The sequence below is a fragment of the Parambassis ranga genome, chromosome 2 (assembly GCF_900634625.1).
Source record: "Parambassis ranga chromosome 2, fParRan2.1, whole genome shotgun sequence".
NCBI lineage: Eukaryota > Metazoa > Chordata > Actinopteri > Ambassidae > Parambassis > Parambassis ranga.
In genome coordinates, this window is record NC_041023.1 from 2,771,874 (window position 1) to 2,790,790 (window position 18,917).

Here is an 18,917-nt window from a genome sequence, read left to right on the forward strand (position 1 = left end):
ATGTGGAACACACTCTGACCCAACATTTCAGCTCTTTGCATTTATAGGAATGTACTCAAGAGATAACAGGACGCTGACTGTGGCTAAGTGGGCGCTGCGCTGCGGCTGGAGGGCCTCATGTCTTTGTAAAACATTTTCTACTTGCAGTGATGCTTGAAGACATTTTTCTTAGGACATCGCTCTGATTTCTTCTTCCCTGTCAAGGACAAATGACTGCAAAAGAAAAAAAAAGGTGATACTCACTGACAGGAAGACGTCAAGAGGAAATCAAGTCTTCATCTTTATTGTCCCAGAGTGTCAAGGCGCTAATTCTCACTGCAGCAGATCATAAGGGAGGGGGAGAGGGGGGTGTGGGGAAGCAAATGGTCAGGAAGGTGTGGCTGATCAATGTCACCCACATGGGACGATGTCTTTTCTCCATTTCACTGTCTGAAGGGAGCTGAACACAACTGCTGCTGGAGAAATGGCTCTGGTAGCTGGTGAGTATTAAAAACATGTCACCTCTGTAAAAATGTTCTAAATCTTCTAAAACTCTGCATGTGTTCCTCCAAACAGCGCTCAGGTATTTGCCAGAATCTCCTGAGAAATCCAGTCACAGCAGAAAGAGGCCATATTTTCTAGGTACGTTATGAGGATACATGTTTGTTTATGTGGTCTATAAGAAGACCAGTTAAAAAATAACCTGATAATTCCTCATTTCATCCAGTGGAGACACACTTGTTTGATGAGATTCCCCGTCGTAGTGGAGGTGAATGGTCAGGAGGGCTTCACCAAACAAGCAGCGCTGAAAAGAGAAGCTCTCCAGTCAGAAGACCTGCAGATGCACACGGTGAGTGTCCTGTCACATATGTGTGTGTTAGTGTCATGTTGGCATTTTGTGTAATCTAACATCAGTGTGTGTTTTAAACAGGAATATATGAGATATTCAGCACAATGATGGAGGCATCGAGCGGCGTCTGCCAGCTGTCAGTCTGCAAGCAAACAAAGCCCGAAACAGAGAAAAAAGGATCAAAAACCGCATCAACAGAGAGACCTGCAGCCCCGGCTCAGGAGGTCCCTGATAGTCTGGAGCTTGGACGGCAGGATTCCTCAACAGAAGATCATCCTGACAGCAAAGACTCGACAGATGAAAAGGATTTAACACCCAGTGGAAACAATCTTCTACATCCTGACTTTACATCGGAAGAGTCCTCCGGTTAAAAGAAACAAAGATACAACATGGAACTAGAGCACTGCTTCTACTTCAGAGGAAGTCCAGCTGATAAGGACCAAGGATGGAACCCTGAGGAACTCCATCAGTCATAAACACCTCATGGAAGTTTATCCACTTTAAATGAGCGATAATTCAGTTCAATATTTTGATGAATTCTTTGGTGGTTGGTGTAATTAATGGGACCTGCATTATAACAGGAGCACCAGCCTGTGATATATTCAGTAAACACAGAATCCATTTCCTTGGACTGTAACTGCAATAAATTTGAATAAATGGGCAGCAGTGGCGCAGCGGTATAGCAGGGTTGTCCCGTAACCGGAAGGTTGGTGGTTCGATCCCAACTCCTCCCTAGTCACTGTTGTGTGTCCTTGGGCAAGACACTTTACCTGCATAGCCTCCAGTGTACTCACTGGTGTATGGCGCTCTTTGCTGGGCTGCCTTGAGCAATTTCCCCATTGTGGGACTAATAAAGGTTTCAATTATTATTATTAAAGTTTCCATATTCCACAGTCATAAGCAGCAACTGTTGAATTTATGTTTTTTTTTATTTTTGTATTATTGTGAAATAAAATAAAAACTTTCTGCAAAACTTTTGAAGAATTGGTACAATTTGTAAAAATGACAACAACCGACTTCATAATGGGCTGTATGATGTACGAAGACTTTTAATACATCACCTCATAATATTGTCTCATAAATGTAAAGCAGCAACTTTGAATCATAACTTAATGCATGTTTTGTTAAATATTAAATGTTAGATGCTTAATAACTGTCACATTATACAAACATTCAGACAGGTTCCTTCATGTAGTCCACACTGCAGATATAAATCCTACATTTTTTTCTTCAAGATTAAAATAAAATGAATTAATTTGTATTTAGCAGTGAGAGTCTTCTTTTTGTGTGTCTTTGTGTGTAGTTTGAATGAGCTGGCTGGTGTGTAAACTCAGACCCATGTTTTCACTGTGTGATCCCTTCCTGTGTGAACCCGCTCTGACATTTGGCTCCCTTACTTTAAACAGGCCCCATCCTGCTCCTGCTTTTAGGCGCCTTGGCTCTTAGCCAATCAGGGCGGAGCCGGAAGTGACGCAGCTTCTAGCGCAAGGAAGCTCCGGGACTGGCGCGCCAAATTTCAAAGGACTTCCTCCTGGGAGGAAAGAGGGGAGAAGCCGCACGAACGCCTGGCGAACAACGGCGATAAAATACTGGCTGAAAAGCAGCAGAGAGGCGAAGTCTGTGAGTGGAAGCAGCCGCCTGAGAGCGTGTTTGTGTCGGACTGAGGAGCTGAGAGGAGCTGGAGGGATGAAGCGCGGCTGTGGCGTTGTTGTAAGTCGCAGCTCTGACTTTCATTCTGTCCTGCAGCGAACTAACGTCAGCTAGCTGCTTCCCGTGTCTCACCGACACGCTAAAACTAAGACCTGTACGTCGCACTAAGTTAGTTTAATCAACATATGCGTCATTAAAAGTGAGTTTAACACCAGGAAATGACGGTTTAATTGAGCTTTATTCGTGTAAAGTGCGCCGCTTATTGTTTCCTGCATTGTGTCCTGATCACATGAGTGAGTCTGCACGCAGCGTCAGAAGGTGAAGTGCTTTCAGCGTGTTTTTTTTGCCTTCAGTTTAACTTAACTGGAGCCTGTAATTGAATAACAAAAAGCTTCTGAAGTGTCAAATAAACAGTGTTTATAATTTTTAAAATTAAGCATTTGTTTATGTGATTATTCTCTTGTTCCCTTTCAGATCAGACACCCTGTCAGGCTCCCCACCTGTGAGTCAGCTGCTGTCAGGAGCTGTGGATTATAATCTCACACATACACACACACAGGCTCACCTGCCAGCTGTTCAAACTGGAAAATATTCAAGTAAAACAGGTTTTTTTTCAGCCGGTGTGTGATATTAACGGCACCTTTCACATTATCAGCAGCAGTAACACATCTTCTGTCCACATTACAGCTCCTCTCTGCTCTCGCTGCCTCCACTCCACTGGGGATTTAGTGTGTTTGAGCTGCAGCTCATAGCAGAGTGCAGCAGCTCATTTCCACACTTCACCAGCTTATACTGTGCTCCATATCCTCATTATTTATTCATGTATGCACAGCAGGGTACAACACGACATCAGCTTTCCATACTAATGCGGACACCTGTTGGTTAAAGCCACTGCACCTGTCTGTAACCTTCATGCCCGGTGCTTCCAGGTCTGTGCTTAGATTATTTCACTTCACGCTGTAGCTTACTGTTAGCTGTCGGCAGATTAAATGCTTCGAATTTAACTCCTCTCTATTAGCTCAGAATGAAAATGGCTCGTAGCCACCTTTAACTCAGGGCCTGTCACAGATCAGGGGTGGCCTCTGGGCGGTGTAGGTAGGGGGGGGGGGGACCTCAGACAATCAGACCCTTCAGTCATGCTGTCCGGGGTGCAGGCGTGCTTCCAGCTGCTTCGGATCGGGTCATCGACAGGTGACTCGGTACGGGACCTGTACACGTTCAGGCCGTCGCTGAGCCACTCGGTGTTCCGTCTGGGCCGGGCGGCGGAGCTGTGCGATGTCACGCTGGACTCCACGTCGGTGTCCCGCATCCACGCCGAGCTGCAGGCAGAGAAGGAGGCGGGCGGAGGAGACGCAGCACAGCAGCAGGAGGAGGGCTGGAGGGTCCACGTTAAGGACAGGAGCAGTCATGGTGAGATGACACACTCATACACTCCCCTCTGTAGTCATAGTGAAAGAGAGAGTGAGGTGAGAACACGCCCGCTTACAAGAAACACTTCTACAGGAAAAGACACACAAGACTCAATGTTTCCTGATCTTTGACCCAGGTTTTATGTTCCATCATGAAGCATAACACTGTCTCCAAATAAGTTGTAGAAAAGACATTAGCACCTGTTTTTTTTTAATGCAGAACGGCTGAAAGTTCTGACTGATTTTCATGCAGGATTCTGTCCCAAAGTCATTTATTGATTCATTTATTTATAGCGTCGGTGTTCTGATGATTTCTAAAGTACACAGGAAAAGTTAGCTCTTCACTGAATGCTAGCGGTCTGCGTCCGACAGCCTCACAATCTAAACTGCACCCTCACTGCCTAATTTTTCAACTAATTTCACAGTCAGTTTCACACATTTTTCATATTTTGCTATTAAAATCACATTTTAGTATTCACCCTGCGTTTCTCATTTTGGGCCGTGCTGTCGCGGTCGTTTGATTGCCTTGTAGCCTTCCAGCTCTTCCATTCTAGGTCCATTTCACAGACCGTTTTACATTTCCCTTAAACTCTGGGAGCTGTAAACACATTGATAGTCAACAAATGACTTCATTTCAGGGCTCTGCTTGCTGGATTTATTCTTTGTCTGTCAGACAGCCGTGTATTTAAAAAGTTTAGTGATTGCGTTGCCTAAGGTGACATTGCCTTCACTTGCAAAGCGGCGGCTTGTTTGTCAGTGTGACCTAACAAGAGTCTCACTGTGTGGACAGAACTCGGTGTGCAGGCAAACATTACTTTACCTCCGCTTGTGTTTCCAGGCACATGGGTCAATGAAGTCCGCCTCCAGCCCGGCATCCTGTGGGAGCTCTCAGATGGCGACACGCTGACCTTCGGTGGCCAGACGGCTCCAGGGAGCCCCGAGTTTTACTTCCTCTTCCAGAAGGTTAAAGTACGCCCACTGGACTTCGATGCCATCACAATTCCAAAGGTAATTATATGGGTTTTTTTAAGGAGGCGGTGGCCACTTGACACCACTTCTACATCACAGCAGAACAGTATACACTGTGAGCACAGCTGAGCCTTTTAGCTGGAAACTAGGAAACTACATTTTTAAGGTACATTATGTTGCTGCTGTATTTGTGTCCTGATTCATCCTGTTTCCTAGGCGGGGACCTTTTCCTCAGACTTACAGAACCGGATTAGGACCAACTTGGACCGTAAGGTAGAAGCTAACCTGGACCTTTCCAAGCTGTCCATCAACCGGGCCACCGTCATCCTCAACTCCATCGGCAGCCTTAGCAAGATGAAGGGCAGCGCCTGGACCTTTAAGAGGAGCCACAGCCACGAGGGAACCTTCTCCGACCCTGGTACCTCCTCCTCACCTCCCCTGGCTGTGGGCTTCTCCTCTCTGCTCCCTCCCTCCACACCTCCATCGTTCTCCTCTGGAGCCTCAGTGCATTCAAGTAAGTCCCTCCAGTCAACCTCCAGGAGCAGGAGGAAGTCGGCGCACACGGTGCTCCTTGAGGATGACAGCTCGGACGAGCCCAGAAGTCGAGGAGGTGATTGCGATTATTTATCTGATTTTTACCAAAGCAAAGTCAGAATAAAGTCAGCAGCATCTCAGCCGGTCAGTGTTGTGCACTAACAGTTTTGTTTTTTCATTGTGTCATCATCAGCTTTGGCAGGAAGTGTGGAGGACGGCGTGAGAGCAAGAGGGAAGAAGAGGCGGCGCCTCTACAAGTCCGAGTCTGAAGGTTTCAGCTCGCCTCCCCCTCCTCCTTTGCAGACCAAGAACCACAATGACGTCAGGAGGCCGCTGGAGGCCAAGCCCTTTCCCGTCGGCATCAGAACCATTGGCAGCTTCCATGGCGCCATGACAAACAGCAGACTCAACCACCACGTGCTCCAGGCGTCCTTCACCAGTGTGTCTGCCCACAGTCAGGAGGTGGAGCCGGTGCACCGGGTCAAGACGGTGGTGCGCGGCAACATTACAGCTTTCCGCCAACAGAAACCTGCCCACGGTCCTCAGACCGCGCAAAGAGGCAGGCGGAGGAGAGCAAACAGCTCCCCGGTGTTCTCCCCTCTGGTGGTGGGAGGGGAGAACTGCAGCCTGGCCTCGCCTTCGGTCAGGATCCACACAGAGGAGAGAGGCAGTGTGCAGTTCCACAGGTTCCATCATCCTACCAGGTAAAGATGAGCCACAGTAGCTGTAGGATTTTTAGAATTCTAATTTTTTTCCAATGCTGGAAAAGTCACATGTGTCAAATGGATTCAGCAGGCGGCTGCAAATGACCTGATGAGGAGATAGCGCCCTGCAGTATAATTATGGATCGCTATCACACTTTTTTTTTCTAGTCTCATCTGAAAAATGTGCTAAAAAGTTTCAGTTAAAAGTTTGCCAACAATATTCTGTTTAACAAAAAAGTCAGTTTAGTGCATCTACTAAACCATGATTGTGATTCTGAGGTAGTGAGTCAAAGTATCCACAAAATAAAAACATTAAAATGTTTGCTACTCTGCTGAATAAATGCTGAGTGAAAACAGATGTTGTTAAATATGTAAAAGAGCAGCTTCACTTCGCTTCATGTCTTTTTTTTTGTGTGTGTTCTTCCTCCCTAGTAAACGACGTGGCCGCCCCCGAAAACATCCCCTCCCTCCCCGGCCCTCCCTTCCTTCTCCATCCTCCTCGTCTTCGTCCTCTACCTCCTCGGCGTCATCCTCCTCTGGCTCTTCTTCCTCCTCTTCTGAGGATGAGGAAGATGATGATGACGATGAGGAGGATGACGAGGTGACAACGGGGGCGGTGGAGCCGTGTGCGGCCACGCGGTGTCGGCTGCCCCAGCAGGACACGGTGCAGTGGATCCAGTGTGACGTGTGCGACGCCTGGTATCACATAGACTGTCTGCATGTGGACAGGAAGAAGCTCCTGAGGGACCCCAACGCCGACTTCCACTGCGGCTGTCGCTGATGACACAGAGTTCAGGAGAATTAAATGAAAACGCCCCGCGATAAACTTTCACTTTTCCCCAAATGTTGTTCCTTCAGTCATAAAAATGGAGATTTCCATTGAAGACAAGCTACTCTTTCATCTAAGCCACTGAGCCGCTCTACAGGAGCATGTAGAATGTAATCACATTTTTACGGCCTGATCCTCCCAAGTTTTAGGATCTGTGACCTTACAGTCCTACAGATTCTTCACAGACTTCTGGCACGCTCAATTTCCCAGCCCAGGCTCTGGAGAAGAACCTGTAATGAAATGTCTCTGCTCGGATTTCATTATGGCTTTGACTGCCTGGAGAGGTGCGATCAGGACGGGAGGAAAAAAAACATGATGAAATGTTGGAGTCCGTTCCCACCGTGGCTGCTGTTGACCAGGCAGCGAGCTGCGTTCAGGAAGATTAATGTAGTGTTCCCGATCACTGATTAAACGTTTCTTAGATGTGTTGACAGTTTTCCTGATCAGGCCAGTTTTTGGAGCTGTGGACTCTGTCTTGGGTGGCCACCTCAGCAATAATCAGCTCATATTTGAAGTGCAGCTCAATGCTGGGTGGTGATGTTTGAAGATGGTGAAGTGTCAGCAGACTGGAGGTGCTGCCGCTGCTGAGGGGAGGTGCTGATAATCAGATGTTTTGAAGCAGCTGCTACATTTTGGATGTTTGATGGGACTTCTCATTGAATGAATGGACTCATTACCACAGAAAAGTCATGAAATATCCACTGATGTAAAGATCGATAGAATGATGTCTCTGACTTGGTGGGAGGAGTCTTGATGTTCGAGGATTTTGAGGCGTTAGCGAGCCTGCTTTTGTCCTACTGAACAGCAGCCGCTGCTTAAAGATAAACTCAAACTCCAGATTCTTCTCTTCTAACTTCTAAAGCACCTTTCTGCAGTCAAACCTGGGTATGATGTTGAAAATATGATTCTTAAGCAATAAAAAGTAAAAAAGGAAAAAAAAGCAAATATATATTTTTAACTTGTTAATAACCGTCAGTGGACTGAGACACGAATGAATTGATTACTGATGTGAAGTGTGATTGATGGCCTACGGGTGAAAGAGTCACATGTATTTGACATTACACGCTTTGTTGTCATGGCAACTGAGGTCCTATTGGTCCATTTTTTGGAGGAGCGGTCCTGGTCTGTGGATGTTAATCAGGTGAACATGTGTTGGGTGATTGTGGACTTGAGGTCTGCAGCGTTCCATCTTTTTTGCTGAATCGTATTCATTTCCTCCCATGGCCGTCTCAGATCAGTGTAGTCCAGCTCAGAAAACAGTCCGTCAGCATGAAGCCTGCCTTCCATGGCACTTCCATGGATGAAAGTGTCGGACCTGACTCCTCCTTCTTCCTCGGGCCATACATTTCTCAATCATCCTTCATACAGTGACTCCTGCTACTTTCTGAGCGGCTGTGTTAACTCCATCATGACCAGTCAAACAGCTGTGATGTCAGACAGTCGATGGAAAAGCACATTATCATCACAGCTTTGTAGCTTTGTTTCTATGTCAGTAGATTGACTCCCACATCTAAAGAGAATGGGCATTAACAGGTCGAAATAATTTAAATCTGTTGTCCACTTGACATGAAAATAAGTGTTATTTTTTTAATCAATGTCACTTAGCTGCAGTAATACAATATCAGTAATATATGGATTAACACAATGACCTCACTATAACACAGGTTCTAAGGGCGTTTGGTCCTGGTAGCAGTGGTTGTTTTCGCTTGATTGAAATCAGTTGTATTTTCTGAAATTCTTCTAAAAAAAAGATTTTGTTGCAGTTTCATCATCAACTAAAGACGTAAGTCTGAGCTGTAAAGATGTTTAAATGCCCGTTTATGTCTGCATGTATAGAAATCTGCCATCTTCACCACATCCCTCGTCGTCGTTCAGTGTGGTGCTGCTCTCCTAACGCACCTCGGGGTGCACCTGCTTTTCACTTTCATGTGGCACGCCACAAAAAAAAGACTTACACTTACAGATGTGCTAAACGAGCAGCTGTCAGGGCGATGATTTGTAATTGCAGGGAAGTGACAGTAGGTGTCAGACAAAATAAAACACCCGCCAACAAAAAGTAAGGTGTAAAGATTCTGCAACATGTCACGCTGCTGAGACGGTGATGACTGAGGATGCAGTTCATCTCAAAGTAATGCTGACCTCACGCCCTCCACCTGAAAATGTTATCGATCACTCTCCACTCTGGCTTTAAAAGCATCCTGGTCGGCTGTAAAATGGGACCCTAACCCATCAGAAAGTGCATCCTGAAGAAGCCTGAACAGGGTTTCTGAGCAAATGTTGTACAGTTCCATCATGTTGTCGCTCCGGGGTGCATGTTTTTCTGCTTTTTCTGTGATTAATCGAACTTTTCAAAGCCGGTTTAGAAAAAAGTGATTCCAGAGATCCTTTTTTTTCAGTTCAGATTCCAATTTAATACCAGGATTTTTGATGTTGTAGAACTATTTGTCTTCTAAACTACATCTGGAAACCAAAGTGCTCGGCACAAAGTAAATTTTTAGGCAGCCATTCCTAGAAAAAAACTTAATACTGCCAAAAAAGAAGAGGAAAATACAATGTCATGTTTCGCTAATATCGAAATGGATAAAGATCATGCAGGCAACAGGAAAAATATGAACGCTTGATTGACCAATGAATTAGCAATCCAGATGAGGGAGTCGATCAGAGGCATGATCTGACACCTGATCCTGGTTTCTGCTCAGATCTGTCCCCTCTCCAGAGGTCTTTCCTCGCAGCACCCCGTCCCTTTTGTCGGCCACAGTTTCCTAAGACTTTCCTCTTTAATTAGCATTCTCTGTAGCTCTGCAGCTCACAAACAGTTCTTGTTTCTCTGCTGCGGGCGCCTGGTTGTGTTTAACAGTTCGTTTCTGCCATCTGTTAAGAATCTACAGGCTGAGTTAATTGTGTTTACTGTTAAAATCCCCCAAACGCTGAACCCATGAGGCGATCACAGCATCAAACTGACGACTTCTGAGATGTGCATAATCAAAGGGATTGTTTGATAAATCAGCCTCTGTCAGCTTTGAATCAGAAGTTCACAGCACTCTCCTGCTATTACACTTTAATTATCACATTGAAATGCAGACGCGCAGCGCAGCTTGACTTTTGTTGGTTTTCTGGGATTGTACAGAATTAAACCATTTGTCATAATTCTCTGAGATGCTATCAGCATCAAAGTAATCAGGGAAGAAATAAAGATTATTCAGAAAGTTTATCTTGTCTGTTTTGTCTTCACAGCCGGCAGCTTTTTCTTCTTCTTCTTTTGGATCAAAAACACATTTCATTTATTATAGATTCTTCTGCATCCAGCTCCAGCTGTGATTGATGAAACATTGATATTAGAAATTTACATTTTGTTTTCCTCCAGTCTTTTGTGTTGTTTAAAGAAAAAAAAATGGCGGAGCGCTGACGTGATTTATCTGGTTATTATTTTCATTGTTGTTTTTTTGTGTGAAACAATCACAGAGCAGCGCGAGTCGACAAGCAAAGACAGCGTCCTCATAATTGAAGCCCATTATCTCACATATTTTCTTTTACTTTGTAATGGATGTTGTCTTATCTGGGTCCTCCGTGCATGAAGTTACATTTATTCACAGAATTACTGCTCACAGCTATTCTGCCTCGGTGGTTCAGACAGCCAGCACAGTCCATGGGTACAGATGCAGACATAGATATTTAATTATTTACACCCATAATATACACTTTACTACGTGCAAATTAGAGAGAGGAACAAAATCAGAGTGTATGTGTAATCCTAGAGGTCATCAGGCTCTTTATTAGGAACACCTGCACAGTTGTCTGAGATGCTGCTTCAGGTCAGACTAGGCCAGAGATCTGAAGCGGCAGAGTCATGACGTTGTAATGTTTCCATCTTGCAGGCTTCCAGCAGGAAAATGCACCTTTGTTGTATCAACGTGAACACAACAGTGTGAAAATACAGCGATGCTGGACACAGGGTCTTACAGGAATATTTCCAACATGACACCGAGACCCGAGGCCCCGCCTGCAGCCTGGACTCCAGTGTGGTGAGTGTTTGTTTCCCTGCTTTGCTTTAATGGCTGCTGTTTCAACCTCATTCATATCCGGCACATATGGCTGCAGTTTCTGGTATCAGCTGGTCATAATTTTCATGTCTGCTGCTTTTTGAATGGTGTTAATGGTGTTGGATCAATGAGGCTGAACATGAACTGACTGTACTGTGGTAACAGTGCAGGGGAGGCGGCTGGAAGTTTGTGTGTGATTCTGTGCTTCTGATGAATGTTGTGAAGCATCCTTTGACCTTTGACCTCCTAATACAAGGAGAGAGTTATGAGGCGTTTTCAGCATTCAAGCCAGCTGAAGTGTGGAAGCCAGAAGAGTCTGGATGGAGGTGGTGGAGATTGTAGGAGAGACTCTGAACAAGCAGGGTGAGGAGGAGATGAGGAGGGCAGGCTGACAGGAGAGCAGGTTCAAGGCTCCTGGAGTGTGGAGTGTTCTGATTGATGCTCTGTTGTACATTCTTGGAGATCATTATAGACTTTCAATCATTGTGGAAATTCTGAAGATGAAAATCTTTCTGTACTTGCAGCAAAAACAACTCTAAAAATATAAATTGATGTAAAACTGATTCTGTTTATCCAGAAACTGTCAAATGTGTCCTGACAAAACATTTTGAATTGTGATGGATGATGAAAGTGAAATCTAAAGGCTTCAGGCTGCAGAACGTTTCAAAAACTTCCAACAACCTTTAGTTTTTATGTCCAGCTGTCATTTTGCTTCAGCGCTGTAAAGATTTTGTGTCTGATTTTAGAACAAAATCAGATAGAAGTACAAACACACACACACACACACTGAAACCACCTTATGTATCATGCAGTGAATTTGTGACTCCAGGAAACCTATTTTGCGCTCGTAGCCCGGTGATATAGAGACGATGGAGAGATTATGGAGCTGAAATGCCCACTGCCTTGACCTGCAAAGATGCAGGGAGACAATTACATTACATGTCCGAACTGTTTCCATAGCAACATCCCTTTCTGTGTGTCTTATTTTTTTTATTTTTTTTGGGAGAGGTGGTGAAGCCGCAAGCTCCGTCCTGTAATAACAGCCGACATCTTCTTCTTTCTGATAATGCAGGGACTCTTCTGTTCATTTGAGCTACATCTGTGTATGTATAGCTGTGTGTGTGTGTGTGTGTGTGTGTACAGGATGCACACAACAGTAATAAGTGAGGCTGCTCTTGTCATCATGGCAGCAAAGGGAGAGGTCACAGCGAGATGAAAGCACAGGGCTGGAAATTGTACAGTCCATATTCCTCATTCAGCAGCTCTCCACACACACACACACACACACACACACACACACACACACACAGACACACACACAGAGTCATCTTTCCTCCCTGTCATCAGTGCTCTGCTGTATCACTGTTTAAACAGCTACAATGCAACTTTAACCTCAACTGATGCCGTTGTAGTTACAGTAGATTATTATTAGCTTGGTGCAAACAGCTGCATGGAAAGTTACTGTAATCACTTTCATCTTTTGATGCAGTTAAATAGGGTCTGTGTGGAGTCTGTTCCAGCTCTAACAACCAGGATCCAGATTTTAAAAACCCTCCTTTAAACATCACACCTTCCAGTTTAATGGCAGGTGCTGCTGGCATCATGTGGCTTATTTGTCCAGGCTGTGGATCGCTCCCCCCCTCCTGAGCCACAGAGGACGTTACACAGCTGCCGTCTCAGGATGAGCGGCAGAATAAACCAAACTTAAGTGTGAGAGCTGCGGGTCGCTCTCAGCTTTTTTTTTTTAAAAAAATGTGAATAAATGTGTTTAGAAAAGCTGAAAGCAGCTAATAGCTTTAGAGTGTTGTTGATGTGTCCTCACAGCCCAGCAGGGGGCAGTGCTGTCCTGGCACAGTCCAGCAGACACCCACAGAGGAGGACAGCGTGCAGGCGGCAGAGGACGAGCGCAGGGAAACAAATGTGTGGGGAGTGGTCCCACACATTACACCCAGAATGAAAAGCATAGATTTCATTATTTCTTTGAAAGACTGTGAGTGGAGTCAGCAGAGGAGGGAGGAGGGAGGATGAGGAAGAGGGGGAGGAGGAAGAGGAAGAGGAGGAGGAGGAGGATGAGGAGGAGGAGGGAGGAGGAGGAGGAAGAGGAGGGAGGAAGAGGAGGAAGTTTTAATGGATCACAGTGTGTCCTCATTGAGACCACACTGCACAGATCACCTGTGAAGGACTGTGTGTGTGTGTGTGTGTGTGTGTGTGTGTGTGTGTCTGTGTCTGTGTCTGTGTCTGTGTCTGTGTGTGTGTGTGTGTCCTCTTTCATCTGCTTGTTTCTTCTCTTTTCATTTCCTTTTCTTCGTCATCACTCTCTGCTCCTCCTCTGCTTTCATCTCCTGCCATCTTTGTTTTGTTTCCTTTCTCTCCTCCTCTGTCCTTTTCTTTTGTCTGTCCCTCCTCTCTCTGATGTCTCCTCACTCCCCTCCTTTCTCCCTCTGCCTCCCCTCTTTTAATCTTCGCTTTCTGTTCATCTTGCATCATCTCCTCATCTTGTTTCTTTCTTTTTTCTTTAGTCCTCTCACCTCCTCTTTTGTTTCCTCATGTCCTCTTTCTCCCTTTATTTTATCTCCTGCATTTCATTGTCCCTCTGACTTCTCCCTCTTCCTCCTCACCTTTTCTCTCTCTTCCTCTCTCATGTCTTGTCTCCTCTTCCTCCTTTCTCTCTCTTACTCTGTCTTGCCTTCACTCTTTCTCCTGGTGCTTCCTCTCTTCTCTCCTTTTTGTCTCCCCTCCTCGCCTCATCCCATTCCTCTCTCCTTGTCTCGTCTCCTCCTCATCTTACTCTCTCTCCTCTCCTCTCCCTCACCTTTTCTCTTCGGCCTCCTCCTCCTCCTCCTTTTCTAAACTCGATCAATGATGCTCTTTTCCTTTCATCTTGTTCTTCTTTCACGTCCTCATTTTTCCCTCCGTCTCACTCTTTCTCCCTTTAGCTCACAGAAAATGAGTTCTGAGCTTATTATCTTATTCTCTCATGTCCCCAGTTTGACCTCTGTATGTCTCTCTCTCTCTCTGACACACATACACCTTCGTCATCTGTCCCCTCACTCCGGCCGTTCAGCCAGTATGCACGCATTCACAAAGGAACAGCCCCAGACACCCCACTTTTCCACCCACACAGTCTCTCTCTCACACACACACAATCCACTTCACTTCATTCCACTACATTGTTTCACCTCACAAATCACTCTCAATTGGCTCCAGCCAGAAGAACACAACCTCTCTAAACTGTTTAATAACGTCATTAATCATTGGGCTTTGACTTTGCGTTGGAACGGCCGCCTCTATAAGTGGCCTGAAAGTGGGTTGCGATTTAAGGGGCCCCCGAGCTATGACAGGGTCCCCTAAAAGCTCGGAATTAATTGGTCTTTCATCATGTGCTACATGGTCCTATATCTCTATAGTTCTGACAGAGTCTGAGGAGAAAGAGCCTGATATTATATTAATAGGCATGAACAGTACATTTCGTGTGTGTGTGTGTGTGTCAGACTGTAGAAAGAAAAGATAAACAACCTTAAAGTAAAGATATCCACATTTGACTGCTCTGTAGAACCGAGTCGAGCACAGGAATTGTGATTTAAAGGGAAAATTGGGTCACGTTTGCTTCCAATCACCCTTAAACAGACCCTCAGTGGTTCAACCTGCAGTAAGTTTCATGTCTGCTGCTCTTTCAGTGGAAGGAATCCTCTGGTTAACACACAGGAATGTGTCACTTCATCAGAAATGTGTGAATGTGTGGCGGCGACGCAGCGGCGGCGGCATGAGGAGCAGCTGACTCCTCCTGCGGAGGACACTTAGGAAACTTCCAAGCTGCCTCAAAAGTCATTAAGTTTTCACCACAAGGGTTCCTTAAAAGCCATAATTTAATTTCTTCTAATGTGAGTCTGGTTTCAATTCTGAAAATTAAAGATAATTATATTTCAGTTCAAACTCAGGGTGGACTGACAGCTGTGGTCAGCTCTGAAAAACCCACCCTGAAGGTGCAGAGAGAGGTCGCAGCCCTGTGACATCATGCAGAGACGCTGGGAAAATCCGTGCTGCACCAGAAGTCATTAATGTCTTATTACTGGCTGTAAACACCGCTGTCACAGTTAATCTTTATTTATCACCCGTCCTGTCTCTTCTTATTTTGTCACTACCAACGTCTATAAGCACCTATAAAATGACTTGTATTTGTCTGAATACGGAGGCAGAAGTTTGCATCAGTACCGGAAACTCCAGCAGAGGCAGATCCTCGGGAGGTTCAGCAGTTGTTCTCAGCACATCCCGAGAGTGTTTCACTACAGGCTGCGATTCAGAAAACAACTTTCCTGGGAGGCAGAAACACGGCTCTCTGCTGCAGAGGGACGTCTGCACATTAACAAGACAAAGAAACCCAAAGCGAAACATGTTAGAGAGAGTGAATCATTTAAAGAGATACGCCTGTATATCATCAATCTGTGATATTCAGCTCATAGAGATGGATGGATGGATGGATGGATGGATGGGTGGATGGAAGGATGGATGGACGGATGGATGGATGGATGGATGGATGGACGGACGGACGGATGGATGGATGGACGGATGGAAGCCTGCAGATGATGAGCAGAAATAGATGGAGGAATAGAAAAGTGAGAGAACATAATGGAACAATCCCAGTCTGTGTCCGGTGTGGCCGGCTCCGGCTGGTTAGCGGTGTCTGTTTCAGGCCTGTTAAGGTGCAGCCTGATAGCTGCGGGGACACACGAGTCTCTGTGGCAATTATCTGTCAGTCTGCTGCTGGATGAGCTGCTGCAGAATGTTTGCAGTCAAGTTGTTTGGAGCTGAAAAGTCTGGAGCAACTCAACTTGGAGGAACAAAATGCTTTCAGTATGCATGGCGCCAGCAAAGCACGCCTCTCCAAAATGTCTGCTTTAGAAGGATTTAGATAAAGTTGTTCGTACACAGACATCAGTCACTGTTTTCATTGGGAGGAAAACTGGCGCTGGGTAGTACAGTGTGTGCGTTTGTTGATAGAAATGTGTGTCAGATGTGTTTCTTTAAATCCGTGCTCTCATGGTAGATCAGTCATGTGACAGGTACAGTAAGGCGGTAGAATGAACGACTGGATGACGACGATGGATTTATCATGTAGCTGCACTGGATCCTGAATAAAACAAAACAACCTTATTCATTTCTTCTTCTTCTTCTGCTCCCTTCTTCTATTTCTTCTTCTTCTTCTTCTTCTTCTGCTCTCTTCTTCTTCTTCTGCTCCCTTCTTCTATTTCTTCTTCTTCTTCTTCTTCTTCTGCTCTCTTCTTCTTCTTCTGCTCCCTTCTTCTATTTCTTCTTCTTCTTCTTCTTCTGCTCTCTTCTTCTTCTGCTCCCTTCTTCTATTTCTTCTTCTTCTTCTTCTTCTTCTTCTTCTTCTGCTCCCTTCTTCTATTTCTTCTTCTTCTTCTTCTGCTCTCCTCTTCTTCTTCTTCTTCTTCTATTTCCTCCTTCTTCCTAAATGAATTCAGCCCAAATCAGGGGGCGTGAAACAACACCTGTCAATCAGGTGCAGCCCTCTGCTGATTGGTTAGAACCGATCGGCCTGTGGGCTAAATGAAGTTAGCCCAAATGGTCAGTAAATGGAGAGGGCGGGACATGATACCCGTCAATCATTTACACCCGGAAATAAGTAAGAGCAGATTTGATGCGCTGGGACTGCATAAAATTAACCCTTTTAGAGATATCCTGAACTCTTTGGTGCCGTTGCCACTTTAACCTAAACTTATAAGAATCTTTTGTATGTTTTTAGACAGTTAGCCCCAACTTAGCCCTGCTAGCCTGTTTATACCGTCAGCTGTTGTTCTGAGTGAGCCTTTAACACAGCAGCTGCAGAAAGTTTGTCTTTTTGTTGTCTCACTGTTCTCTCTGTGTATCTCTGCATGTCGTCACTTACATAATGCGTCGACTAAAAATAAGCCACCAACAACAAGTAGCGCTGTTGTTAAGTTTAAGTGCCGTACTTTTAATTATTGTATTCTTCTCCCATTTCACATCTATAGCATCTATTCCTGACAGCGTGTGTGCATCCTTCAGGTAAATGATAGTGTCTGCTGTCTTATGCAACAATAGCATCAGCGTCAGGGGACTGGAGGGAGTTTTTGCTGGACAGAGATGATCAGATTAGATCAGTTCAGGCTGTTTATCCTGAGCAGAAGCACAGGATCGTTCTTACATCTGATTCTGCTGACACCGGTGACACCAGAGACAATGGCAGAGAGCGCAGAAGTGAAGCTATCAGCAGGACTGAAGCGTTCAGCCCCAACATTTGATAACAGTCTATCAAAAATAAAGCCAGCTGATACCATCTCTGATGAGGACCAATGTTTTTCTGGCTGATACAAAACAATAAATGCCACTCAAATCTATTTTTTGTGTTATGGAACAGTATATCTACAGCATCCCTGTGCCTCCAGGGATCACACCTGACAGATAAAAGTGCTGTAAACAGAGCGGGAGGCAGAGATTAAAGGCAGGGGAAGCTATTTTTAAATGAACACACCAGACAGACCAGGTGAATGGACGCCCAGCCTGACGTCCCTTATCCTCCAGCCTCCCATTAAGTCAGGAGAGACATATGGAAGAGAGAAAGAGAGAGAGAGAAGCACCGACGGTTTACAGCGACTCCAGCGAGCAATCAAGTGAGCTGGAGACCATTCAGGCGTCAGGAAAATGGGGAGGCTGTTTTCCTCAAATGTAGCAAATGTAGTCTGTTTTCAGCAATTCATCAGAGAGGGTTAAGCACAGAATCCTCTAATGGTGCGATCGCATGTGGCAAACAAAGGCGCTGCTGTTTCCTGAGTGCATTTGTGGAGTAGGTAAGGCATCAATTACTGTCAAAACTCTTTCAACTGTGGGTGAGCTGCAGCGTCTGATTGATACAACTATTATGATAGTATTGTACGGCTGGGTACCTTTCATGTGATGATGGCTAAAGAAGTGAAGCAGAGAGAAGAAAGAAGGAAAGCGAGAAGCGGGGGAGAGAAGGGGGGAGGTGATGGGTTAATTGAATGGATTCAAATTTCCATTTTCTCGGAGGAAGTTGGAGGCGACACACCTCACCACAGGAGAGGAAGGACAGGGAGAAAATGAGACAGAAGAGAAGAAAGACACACACTTCACCTCTGAGACGGATCCAGGTTACAGTGAAACAGGCTCGTTTTAAATCCACACTGAATAGTTCTGTGACCAGTGCTGTTCCCACACACAGAAGCACTAATTCCCCCAGATTTGAGCACATAGACTCCAGCATCCAGGCGTCTAAAGTCACAAATCATGTTTACACACTGCAGCAAAGCTCATTTTAACCCAAATTATGATGTTTTCTGAACCAAACCAAAGGGTTTTGTTGCTTCAACCAAACTGAAAATGATAAAAAAAAAGAGTTTGAGATTCAAACCGAAGTCTCCTGGGTGGCAGCCGCTCTGCAGCTTATGGTGTCCAATTATCTGCCTCTTTATAATCAAAGAAAAACTTTGCACCAACGACCCAGCTGCTCCACATGGAAAACATATTATTCAATTCAATTCAATTCAGTTCAGTTTTATTTATATAGCGCATTTTACAATCAGAAATTGTCTCAAAGCGCTTCACAGGAACCCCCCTAAGAGCACTGTGGCAAGGAAAAACTCCCTCTAAGAGGAAGAAACCTTGAGCAGGACCCGTCAACTTAAGGGGGAACCAGTCCTGCTGCTAGTCGGCCGGGTAGAGGAGGAGAAGAAGAGGGAGACAGGACAGAGAGGATGAAGGAGAGAGAGAGAGGAGCAAACATGATACAGTACAGAGCAAACATGACAGCAAGATGAAACAGTGATTATATTATAATGGATATCTATATATATCGTCAGTCCATAAGTAGTAATAGTAATTTGCAAAGCAAAGATGAGCAGCAGGGGCTAGTGAAGTTGATGAGCACAGGAGAGTTCAGGGGCCGGACTGCAG

At 45.2% G+C, this 18,917-nt stretch overlaps 1 protein-coding gene across 3 annotated transcripts; it reads left to right on the plus strand.

Annotated features, from left to right (window-relative positions):
• The first annotated feature begins 2,374 nt into the window (after window positions 1-2,374).
• On the plus strand, window positions 2,375-10,004 carry tcf19l (transcription factor 19 (SC1), like). Of its 3 annotated transcripts, XM_028398284.1 has the most exons (7): window positions 2,375-2,539; window positions 2,954-3,075; window positions 3,167-3,889; window positions 4,727-4,896; window positions 5,074-5,467; window positions 5,585-6,095; window positions 6,528-10,004. In XM_028398284.1, exons 3-7 carry the CDS (start codon window positions 3,616-3,618, stop codon window positions 6,874-6,876), a joined length of 1,698 nt encoding a protein of 565 aa, XP_028254085.1. In that variant the 5' UTR covers window positions 2,375-2,539; window positions 2,954-3,075; window positions 3,167-3,615; the 3' UTR covers window positions 6,877-10,004. The 3 variants fall into 3 exon arrangements, with proteins under 3 accessions (XP_028254085.1, XP_028254083.1, XP_028254084.1); XM_028398282.1 differs by having other exon boundaries at window positions 2,954-3,889; XM_028398283.1 differs by lacking the exon at window positions 2,375-2,539 and adding an exon at window positions 2,761-2,797 and having other exon boundaries at window positions 2,954-3,889.
• Window positions 10,005-18,917: the final 8,913 nt, after the last annotated feature.

Coding starts and splice junctions, on each gene's coding strand:
- tcf19l (XM_028398282.1), top strand. CDS start 3,616: ATGCTGTCCGGGGTGCAGGCGTGCTTCCAGCTGCTTCGGATCGGGTCA. Junction 4,897..5,073: donor ATGCCATCACAATTCCAAAG/GTAATTATATGG, acceptor CCTGTTTCCTAG/GCGGGGACCTTTTCCTCAGA. Junction 6,096..6,527: donor AGGTTCCATCATCCTACCAG/GTAAAGATGAGC, acceptor CTTCCTCCCTAG/TAAACGACGTGGCCGCCCCC.